Consider the following 11401-nt stretch of genomic DNA (forward strand, 5'->3'; position numbering starts at 1 on the left):
TAATCCTGAAGACAACATCCTTTTAGATGCACCCACATACTCTGGGACACTAGCAGCTGTAAGTATTCTTCAGCTACAAACCACTGTGAATGTTACATTTGAACTAAACAGCAATTTAGTACCTGATCTGCAGTCTTATATGCACTGTCTTTATTTACCATAAAAACATACCTAAGAATCAAGATTTTAGTGTTAACCAGTTAAATTCATAAATATTAATTCATAGAAGGTTTTCTACTAAAAGTTCTACAAAATCTATTCCAAGTTCTTCTTTCAAATCCTATTTCATTCAAGGGTCAAGGTCACATTTGGTATCAGAAAAAAAAGCCATTGGAACCTAGTTGGATTGAAGCAAATTTTTAACACGTGGGTGTTTCAACATACCAGCACATTCACCTGAAGTATTTCATGGTCAGATTGTACCATAGCTATAACTAGTCTACAATTGAAGTAGGCCTGAAGCATCCACATATGAGTATGAAAATGTCAATTATTGAGAACTATACAAAAGTAGCAAAGTTTACTTCTGACAAGTAACTTATTCAGCATAAAGTTTTATGTTAGCTCAAAATGCATAAAAGCTGTAAGAAGCTTTAGAATAAATAATACACCAGAATTTCAGTATAGGCTTCCCTTGCATCAAAAGAAATTTTGTTATTGTTTGCTGTGCTGTATTTAAATACAAGTTGTCTAATCAGCTATACTTCGTTAGGAATCTATTTTGACAATGTTGTTGCTTGCATTTTTACTTATAAATGCAGAGTGCTACATGGTGCAAATTGAAATTCCACAGAGGAAACAGCAAGATTTTTTGTTGATATTTTACCTATATTTTTTCATATTGCTGTCAACATGTCATTGCAGTAGCATCATTTCATTCTCCTTTGTATTGCTGAATATATCTATTGAGAAAAGATTCTTTGAAGAGTAGCTTATAATTCTGGCACTTCCACTGAAGTAGGGTGTAAATTGTTGTAGGAAATGAAGGTGCTATGGACTTAACTGTCTGTGGTGAGAGCGTGAGGAGTCCTGACAGAATACGGTTCAAGTTCACAAAATCCGTTCGTGCTTGCAAAACCACATGTGATTTCCTAGAGAAAAGCAGCAATTGAACAAAGGAGTTACCCATTTCTGCTCAGTTGTCTTAACAGGGCAAGTAAAGAGTAATGTAGTAAATTCGACGAGCTTCACAGCAAATTCAGGCAAACTTCCTTTTGACTCATGAGCAAGCGCAGCTTGAGATAGCTATAAAATCAGGAAGAAAGACTTTGGATTGATGAAATTTTACAATGCCAATAACAAAAAGAAGACTTTTGAATTACAGGATTATGACAGTTTTGTTCCTTCTCCCAACAGCTGAGACCCTTGGGTTGTAATATAATAAATGTTCCTAGTGACCAACATGGCATTATTCCAAAAGCTTTAAAAGAAATTCTGTCTACATGGAGCTCTGAAGATGTAAAAAATCGTAGCCACCACCTCCCCAAATTCCTGTACACTATTCCAAATGGGTGCAACCCAACTGGAAACTCTCTGACCACAGAACGCAAGAAGGAGATTTACCAGGTATGTAGCTGAGGCCTTGTGAGCCTTTTAGGTGGAAATGGATAAATTTGTCAGTTTCATTTCAGTTGAGGATACTCCATATGTGGTATTTGGGCCCATTATTGGTCTAGTAGACATTCCTCCTAGAAGTTCTTTCTAGCAGAACCTCTTTCATGACAGCTCTTCATAAGTGGACTATGCATTAGATAAATTGTTTTTCAATAGCAGCCCATTGCTGGCTGGTACCTTTGCCATGGGCTTCTTACTGGGCATGCTATAAGTTGCCTGCACAGTTTGAATACTGCATGGAACAGAGCTTCAGTTATATTCCAGTTATATACATGGGCCCTTGTACTACTACTTACTCTTGTAATTTCTTGATGTCCAAATTGGACATTTGATGGGGCCTTATATATAACAAATGATCAATCCATAGGATCATAATATGGCCCTGGTAATAGTTCCAGGGTGTAGGAAAAACTGAATGAATTTAGAGTATCTTTACCTTTTAACAAATCTTTACTTTTTATTCATTTCTTTAGCTTGCAAGAAAATATGATTTCCTCATCATAGAAGATGATCCTTACTACTTTCTTCAGTTTGAAAAGGTAATTTGTCTTCCATACTCCTTAGTAACACCTTATTTTCTGGTCCAGGAGAGAACTAAGGTTTGAGCCATGGATCTTCCTCCATGCTTCTTCTTCATATCCTACCAAGGTAGTTGTAGGCCTCACAGTGTGTGCTCCTTTCAGTCATTGTGCCATTTGTGGCATTTTATGTCCTTTTAATCAGTGGTTGATATTCCTCAAGCCTCATACAGGATAGAATTTCCTTCAGTAGTCAGAAAATGACAAAGACTTTGTGACCCGAGCAAAGAAAGTATGCTACTGAAGCAGCACTTGAAAATTGCAGCCTCTTAATGTTCCTTTCAGCCCAGTCTCTTCTTTCTTTCAGTGGAAGACTGCCTCCTCCCCATCTGCTGTACCCCATTTTTATCCCTTTGCCTTTCAGAGAACCTAAGAGAGTTCTCCCAGGTACCACAGAAAGTGGTACTGGATAGCAGCTTCCCTTTGTGTAAATTTTCCCTAAATGGGTAACAATACAGTGTTGACTTGTCTTCACACATGAATCTACAGTTGCACAGTCTTGAAAAGTACCAAATTTCAGGAAAAAATGTGGTCTTATAAGGTAGTAAAACATTGGTAGAAGCTAAAGTTCAGTATTTTCTATTTTGAAATACGTTTTTATGGGAAGAGACAATAAAACTGCTTCGTTTGCTCATTGAATAGCATTGTGTAGCTTTGTTAGAGAGTATAAGGGAAGAAGGTGTAAAAGAAGAATTCTTGATAAGGAAAAATTGTGCTGAACTCTTTTCATCACAATTTGGTCATATCTTCTGATTTCATTTTTTAATATAATGCAAAAAGCTACAGGGCTCTATTTTAGAAATCACAGTATCTGTGTACTCAATAAAGAAATGGTGGCAGAAAAATCATTATTTCTCTTACTTACGGCATCATACCAAAAGTTTAACTGAGCACTTGTATGCTGAACACTGGGCTAAGTAAGCATCAGAAAATAGCCAAGCTGATTTCTTGAAGACTTCCATAGAATATTGTAATCTCATCTCAGCAAGTTACAGAAATGTTTTGCTTGGAATACACATCTGCAAAATATTTACTATAATACTATAAAAATACTTCTTTAATAAATGAATTTTGTCTTCATAGTAAAGAAAATAATTCCATTATAATCCTTACTAGCACCTTGAATTTTGTTTTTTGGTTTTTTTCCAAGCCATGGGCTCCAACTTTCCTCTCAATGGATGTGGATGGCCGAGTTATCAGGACTGACTCTTTCTCTAAAATTCTCTCATCAGGGTAAGGCCAGAATCACACTGCTTAGCATTGTCTAATCACTTAAGGCACAAGACTTCATACAAAATGATCAGACATGTCATAGTTGTTTTTCATCTAATAACTATCCACTTCTGGAATGTACTTCTGAATCCACCACTTTTCACAGTCCACTTACCTTTTATGTCATCTCTTGACAGTCATTTAACTCCAGGTTCTGTTTCTCTTCTGAAACTGATAGCTGAGTCTCTCCCCACAGACAGCCCATTCTTGCAGACACCATCTAGGCAGAAAGACAAATTCTGGATTCCAACTCTGTTCCTGGAGCTCCTAAGAGCTTTTCTCTTCCTCCATTACTCTTTCTATATCTTACCATTCCTGCAGACTCCATGAACTTGTAATACAGAAATGATGGCGTAATTGTCCACAAACTATTCATAGGGTTATCCTGATACCTGGCCTTACTGTTCTTTCAGGTTGTTCCCTCCTGCCTGAAATAAATAAGTTGGCTGTTTGCCGTTTCACACAAGTCAACATACTTGATCCTTAACATGCTTTTGTTTATTATCCTAATAGATAAAAAGAATTAATGTAACTTCTGCACTGGCAGCTAGTAGATTGCAACCCCATCCCTGAGAAAGTGAGGAGACAACGTGATGCTAAGTCTGATTGCACTTTCAGAGTGACACTGTAAAATGGCATGACACAGTTTTATCTTGGCCAAAGACACATATGAACTTGCTGGGTCTATTATTCTTCAAATAAAAATTCATCTAATCTGTAAAGATGGGTAATAAAAATTGAAGCATAAATAACTATCTAGTTTATCAATCTAAATTCCATTTATTCTGCAGTACTGAGAGGGAGTGAAGGAGTAAAGCCATTTGCCACTTCCCATCTGTTTGTCCTAAAGCCTGAGCATTCATGATTTTTCATGATGTGAAAGCCTCTCTTTCCTTTCCTTGGATTCATGTAATCTTTATGGTTGCAGAGAAAAGCTTACAAACACAGAATACGTCCTGAAGTCTCAGAACTAAGAAGCTACTATAAGCATTACTAAAGCCCCTTAAATGTTATTATTTCATGACTTTGATGCTCAGCTTCTAAATTGCATAAGCCTGGGGCTTAGGGCAGTATTAAGATACAGATAAACATAAGTGCATAAGAGATCCTTATACTATCAATGAAATTGTTACATGTTTTCCCACACAAAGTATTAGCATATTGCATTTCTGTCGCAATATTTTTTTCTTTTCTAGGTTAAGAATAGGTTTTCTGACAGGTCCGAAGCCTCTTATTGACAGAGTTGTTCTACACATTCAGGTTTCAACAATGCACACCAGCACTTTCACACAGGCAAGTACCAAACTACCATCTGTTATATTTAGAAAAGACAACCTATTCCAAGTTATAAGAAACCACAAGCAAACAGCTTTGCACTTTCACAGTTCCTCTGCACTTTTGCAGTTTTGTTTATGCACATTTGTTGTCATTTCTGCTAAAGGAAGAGAAACAACCATAGAACTTAGAGCCAGAGCTAGAGGGTAGTCTTAGTGCATGGATAGCACAGCTAATATCCCTTAACCCTCAGATTTCAAGAATCAAGATTTGAAATATTTTAGATCTCTTCCTAGTAGGTTAATTTGAAAAACCTCAGTGTAAAGCATGCCTTGGAAAAAAGCAGTCATTTTTTTGTTTGTTTTGCATTCTACTTTGCAATTAGAACAATACTGGCAGCCCACAAAGATCTTACAAAACAGGCTGCCAATTGCAGCCCCTTTATGGTTAGTAATAAGGAAAGTATACATTGAACATGTCTAAATATGACTTCCATTTTCCAGCTGCTTTAGTTTGTTACAGAGGCACTATTAAAGCAGAGAGACTGATATGGACAGGAAGGTAAAGCAATATACATGGCCTTCCTTTTTCTCCCTGACTACCATATTTAGCTCTTCATCCATTTTTTTCTCCCTCCACCCCAACTTCCAAATACTGCCATGACCCTTGGAGACACCAGTAACACAAACTACAGTGGCCTGTTGCTGTTGCCACCTCCATTCATAAAGGGCTCCAAGAGACACTGCATGCAATTCCATGCCTGGGGTATTTTGAATAATGCATCAGGCTGTGTATCTTTTGATGATCATGGAACAGTCCTGTTTAAAATATGGTATTCATGATGTGTTTTATTTTTGTAGATTTTGATATCACAGCTGCTTCAGCAATGGGGGCAGAAGGGTTTCTTGGAGCATATAGACAGGTAGGGTCATGTCATATGCTGAATCCTATTGTCTTTCATTCTGCTACTTGTTACCTACATCAAACATTCTTTGCAGTAAACAAGTCAGAGGAGGTACATTGATATTAGGCCAAATAGATAAGGCAGGTCACCAAGACTGTCTAATTCACACAAGAGCCCTGAAGGAGCTCACTGTGAAGTTGCAGACATGCAAGTCAGAGCATGTTACCTACCACTACAGGCAGACAATCTGCCAGTCCACTGGCAGGGGGGGCATTATGGAGCTCTCATCTGAAGGGCACTTGAGAGGATCCTGGAATCTCCAAGTCAATGAATAAAGTTTTCGTCCCTGCTAAAGTGGTTGAGTCTATAGCAAAAGCTAAGATCACTGAGCACAGAATCCACTGAGAAAGACAGCATAGCTTCTATAAAGGCACTGCCTCACTAAGGTAGCAGGGTTTCACCCTCTGACATCCTTGATCTCACAGTTGCAGATACTGATGAAAAAACCTCCAGAGAGCAGCAAGGTTCATCTGCACACACTAAATATTGCCTTGTCCACCACTCTTGGAGATAGAGCACTAGGCTATGGTCTGACTCAGCAAGGCATTGTCAGTCACATACTGACTGACACACATTTGTTTTTCATTTATTATGCAGGAGGAGCATAGATTCTTTTGACTATCAGTGCCTCATTTTCAATGCTATGCTTGGATGTCATTAGAACTCCAAGCTTCCTGCTTTGGTGGGAGTGTGCTACACTCTGCAGAGGCCTGTAACAGGAATGTGAGCAAAGCACAAAAAAAGTTTTTATATCTCACTGTAACACTCTTCTCCCATGAGCACCTGCCTGATGTCCATACTGTAAGCACTAGTATTTTAAAAAACCAAAAAACCCACACAAACCCCCCCACAAATCCAAAGCAGACACACCAGCCCTAGCTTTGCCTTGTTTTAAGAATTAGGAACACAAACATAGGTTTTGCAGATAAACTTGGTCCATGCTTTAACTCAACTTTCATCGGTTCAAAAAAATGAATCCTAACTGCATCTCTTCACTTACCACTTTCTTGTAGGCCAAAAGGCAGACCTGCACAAGCCAGAAAGCTGTTCTTCCTCTTGAACTAATGAAAATAAGGTTGTAGTAGTATAGCTGCAATGTTTTATAACCTTCTCAAATCAGTTGTCATGTGGCTTATTGATGAGGCCTGATAGCTGACTGGAATCTCTTCTAGGTGATTGCATTTGTACAAGGTTATGTAGTTAGATCATGCTTTTGAGTGGGAGCTTGCCTGTTTTTTAGATCAGCTATATTTTGGGGGAAGCCTTGTCTTACTTGATGCTTATGGTTTCATCCTAACATGTTAAGTAATATGATAACAGAAAGGCTAAAAACTTCTCAATTTTGGTAAAAACTGCACAAGTGAGATTTCCCATTTCATACAAAAGTTGCAGTTGGTATAGGCTGACTCCCAAAACTGTGTAAGCCTCTGGTGGTGTTCGTGTTTGTCTATCAGGTGTAATAAAATATATCTAGAAATCAAAGCTATTGGTTCAGAGAGTATTTTTTAAAATATAAGCATAAAGTTATGCAAACTACTAAGGAGTTTTTCTCTTCAGAGAGGGGAACACATTTGCATCTGATCTATGAACTTGCTATCAGGCATTTGTCTTCTATATTCCATATAGAAGAGAAATGTTATGTGTCATTTTATGTCAACAAAAGCCACTGCACATGCTTTGTCCATGTTGAAACTTGGGTTAGGGTCATTTTCCCTAGTAAGAGATAGAATTCTTTGAAATTTTTACTTCAAGTTTGAAAGACATAGGCTCAAAAGTTTAGAAAAGGGGAAGCTGTCAAATAGTCATGACAGGTTTATCATATGATTTGCTTTTTACCTTGTCAAATACCATTTCCCTGTGTATCTCTTACACAAATTCAACCCAAATACACAAACTCTGAGCCTGAGGTTTTGCATATGTTTAAGTCCTTAATTTTCTTCAGTATGTGTGTTTTGTGCTGTAAATATTGCTAGCACAACTTGTATCTACTGATATACTAGACAATTAATAAAATATATAAATGTTTTTGTGATATATGCAAAGCTTAAGAAGCAGCCACACAGGCACTTCTTGTGTCTGGTTGATCCATGCATCATTGGAGACACACTGAAGCATTGAAGACTTCTCTGATAAATATACAAAGTTTTGTACAAACAGTATACTGTAGTGCCCATCTAGAATATGCTTATGTTTGCATAAAATGTGCACTTAGAAAAGCTTTGTTTCTGCCTTTGGAAACAAATGGACTCTGAAGCACTATGAGTTCCTGACTTGTCTGATAATTTGCTTTCAGAGTGGTGGACTTCTACAGGATCCAGCGGGATGCAATGCTCACTGCTGCTGACAAGTGGTTAAAAGGTCAGAGTGCAACACAGATAATTACTTAATTTTCTTCTAGCTATTTATCATCTTTATGCTCAAGAAAAATCACTAAAGTTCATCTCTTGACTGAAGTGACAGATAAGCACTTTAAGCAAATCAATGACATTAAATATTAAGCTTAGGACAAATTATCTATTGCTGCTGTTTTCATGCTTTTGTGGTGGGACAAGAGGATGGTGATCAGAAAAAAAGCTCACCATGTTACTGTATAAAGCAGTTTTACAAAGAGCATGTATTTCACTTCACTATGTTCTTATACCTTTTATGTTTAAAATCTCTGTCTTTAAAAGATCTTGAAAATAGCTACCTTAATGTAAGAGAAGATACAGACAATTCCTATAGCAGTAGTGATAATAATTTTTTCAGATGTCCCCTTTTGTAGTTAACCACAGAGCACATGAAGAATTTGATCAACAACAATGCAATTCCAGTTCATGACTTTTAGTCAGTTTAAGTGGAGTCAGCAATAACTGCTCAAGAACTGCCCAGCTACCTTAGGAGACACTTCCATGGGACATGGGTAGTCAGGCACCACACAGTCATTAATGCACTTACACTCCTGCTGCTTCCAGGGTTTTAGGTATGAAGTGTATCTTTTTCTACATGGCTCTGAGCGGCCATGGGTTGTTGACCTCATGTTGGTCCTCTCTTGAGTCTTCTCAACTCCTCATAACTCCTAGGCTCTTCTTTTCTTTGGATAAAAATCAGTAATTATTGTAACTTAAAGGAAAACAGTTTTGTGCCATATTAAGAGAAACTGAATAAGAAAAATTATTTTAGATCATTTACTAGGTCTGAAAGTCATCAAGAAATACAGCTTGCTAATTCAGAGCAATCACTTTCACAGAAAGTATGAGCTTACCAGTACAAGTGCAGTAAGCCCTCACAGATTTGATTAGGAGTACTTTAAATTTGGCAAGTGGCAATCCTGGCTCTGTGGTCTGCATTCCCTTTTTCATTGGAGCAACAAATTCATATCACAGAATCTATGATGTATCCATTAAAGGTGGGGCATAAGTTTCTTTCTTGATTCTATTTTCTCTCTCTCTCCTTTTCTCCAGGCTTGGCAGAATGGTACCCTCCTGCTGCTGGCATGTTCTTATGGATCAAAATTAAGGGTATTTCTGATACACAGCAGCTGATCATGGAAAAAGCTTTGCAGAAAGAAGTATGATCAATCATTTTATGGCTTATGGTCTTAAAAGAGGGAGGGATAAAATAAATTTCCTATATCTAGCCACACACAGAAAAGCAGGGGAACTTGCTGTGCACCATCATTGAGCCTGCAAGTCAGGCATTGTGGCATAGTTATGCATGAACAAAATATTTTCATGTCTGTATTCAGATGTTGCTATTTAATCAGTTTACTTAAACCATTATAATATAATATACAATGTCCTGTATACAACATATACATAACATTGATATATGTTCCTCTGTGTATGATGTCTGTTCAGTCTATATTTTTAATAGGAGAAATTAAGTGTGATTTTATTTCTACAAGTTATGATCCAGCACTATGTACTGAATAAACTACATCACATCTCACTGGTGCTTCTAAACATTGCAGCCTAGGTAACCAAAACCTAAGACCCTTTGGATTTTGTTATGAAAAGTCTGATTATAGGTTGCCTCATTTTGAAGAGAAGAAACATATTACACCATGTTCTGATACGAGTGTTTAAGCACTGAGCCTTCTCAAATTTAATTTAACATAGTATTTTAAAACTGTAGAAGTGGTGATAACTGGGTGGCTAATCAATTTTTCTTAGGTATTACTGGTTCCTGGAGGAGCATTCAATATTGATAGTTCAGAGCCTAGTTCTTATGTCAGAGCCTCCTTCTCTCTGTCTTCTCCTGCCCAAATGGATCTGGTAAGTAGATTTACTTTTTATCACATTCTTATCAAGACAAGTTCTCACACAATAATGCCTCCCTTATTTTACATACGTCTCCTTATATGTTTTCTTGAACATTACTGTAGGGTTTTTAGTCCTTAGGTGATTAAGCAGTACTTTTGAAGCAGTATTAGCTATTTCTTAAGATACTAATCCAAATGACCTGAAAGGTACCAGATTTTTAGGACCACTTTCTGTGTATCTCATGCATGCAGAGCCTCACACTCAAACCTCCCAGGAATTATTTACAAATGCTTTTCTGAAGCCAGAGTAAGTTTTGCTGTTTGCTTTAACATTAGCAGGCATCATGTATCTTTTATTTTTCAGACTTTCCATTCCTGAGATTCTGAGAGTAGATTACCTGTTGTCTTTTGTGTGTGTTGTCAATCCTTTGTAAGAAGGAATATTGGGTTTCTTTCATACAGTTTACATATATGTTGTATTTTATTTCTTAGAAAGTAATCTTTTATGTTAGGAGCATTTTTTATGTTATTTGGCTCTACCTGTAAAATCAGAGGGAAGACAGGAGACATTTATTTGTGCAGGTTTAATACTAATTTGATTCAGGTGCTTGAAACAGTTCGATATTTGTGGAGGTTCATAACAGATAAGCACTTCTATTGCCTTTTTATTTCTTCTGTATTTCTTCCTCCTTTGTAAAAGTAATTCATAACCATACTATTGACAGTCAAGCAGTATCTTTTATATGCTTCCCCACTCAACTGTTCTACCTTTTCTTTCACTTTTGGAGTCTCTAAGCCATTACATTAAGTTACAAGAGATATTCTTTCAGGGATCACTAGTTGTATTAGAAGTTGAATTCCAAATAACATTTGAAGGTCAGTATATGTATTTTTCTGTTTCAGAAAACTTTGCCTTTTTTTTCCTCTGAGAGAAGCAGTTTTGTCCAGTCAAAGCCCATACATGCTTTTACAAAATGAAAACAGAGAATATCAGCAGAACTTTGCAGTATAAAATACTGTTTGTATATGGCTAGGGCAGATTTAGTAGCTTTACAATTTGATGTGTTGCCTGTTTAACTAATGCTGAAATATAAATGTGAACATATTTGTGTCCTTGTAGGCCTTCAAGAGACTGGCTGACCTTATAAAAGAATCTTTGTGAAAAAGCTAAACAGGGCTCTTGCTGCAATCAAAATCATCTCTGGAAAGTATTTATTAACATTTGGATTTCTTCAGAACACTTTATAAGCAAGCACAGTACAGTAGATGTTTCCTTAGATCTTTTCAGCTAAAAAAAGACAAAAAATGAAACTGAAAAACAATTTGCCTAATTTTTTTTTTGCCAGAAGATTTTATTACTACATTTATTCCAGTTCAGAAACATTTGAAATATTCAAAACTAAAATGTTTTATTTCCTGTCAAATCCATGGTTTTGTTAGATTTGAATTTTGTTC

The 11401-nt window shown here is 36.8% G+C and overlaps 1 protein-coding gene across 1 annotated transcript in view; it reads left to right on the forward strand.

Moving 5' to 3' along the window:
- Nucleotides 1-11108, forward strand: part of AADAT (aminoadipate aminotransferase) — a gene marked incomplete at its 5' end in the record, with an annotated part of 14694 nt that extends 3586 nt beyond the window's left edge. The window contains 10 exons of the mRNA XM_009070581.1: nt 1-58; nt 1357-1566; nt 2088-2153; nt 3343-3425; nt 4661-4757; nt 5600-5661; nt 7997-8061; nt 9147-9253; nt 9858-9959; nt 11067-11108. Of these exons, the coding sequence (XP_009068829.1) occupies nt 1-58; nt 1357-1566; nt 2088-2153; nt 3343-3425; nt 4661-4757; nt 5600-5661; nt 7997-8061; nt 9147-9253; nt 9858-9959; nt 11067-11108 (892 nt within the window). The remainder of the gene's footprint in view (nt 59-1356; nt 1567-2087; nt 2154-3342; nt 3426-4660; nt 4758-5599; nt 5662-7996; nt 8062-9146; nt 9254-9857; nt 9960-11066) is intronic.
- Between the last annotated feature and the right edge of the window lie 293 nt (nt 11109-11401).

This window comes from Acanthisitta chloris, unplaced genomic scaffold (genome assembly GCF_000695815.1).
Source record: "Acanthisitta chloris isolate BGI_N310 unplaced genomic scaffold, ASM69581v1 scaffold17082, whole genome shotgun sequence".
Taxonomy (NCBI): domain Eukaryota; kingdom Metazoa; phylum Chordata; class Aves; order Passeriformes; family Acanthisittidae; genus Acanthisitta; species Acanthisitta chloris.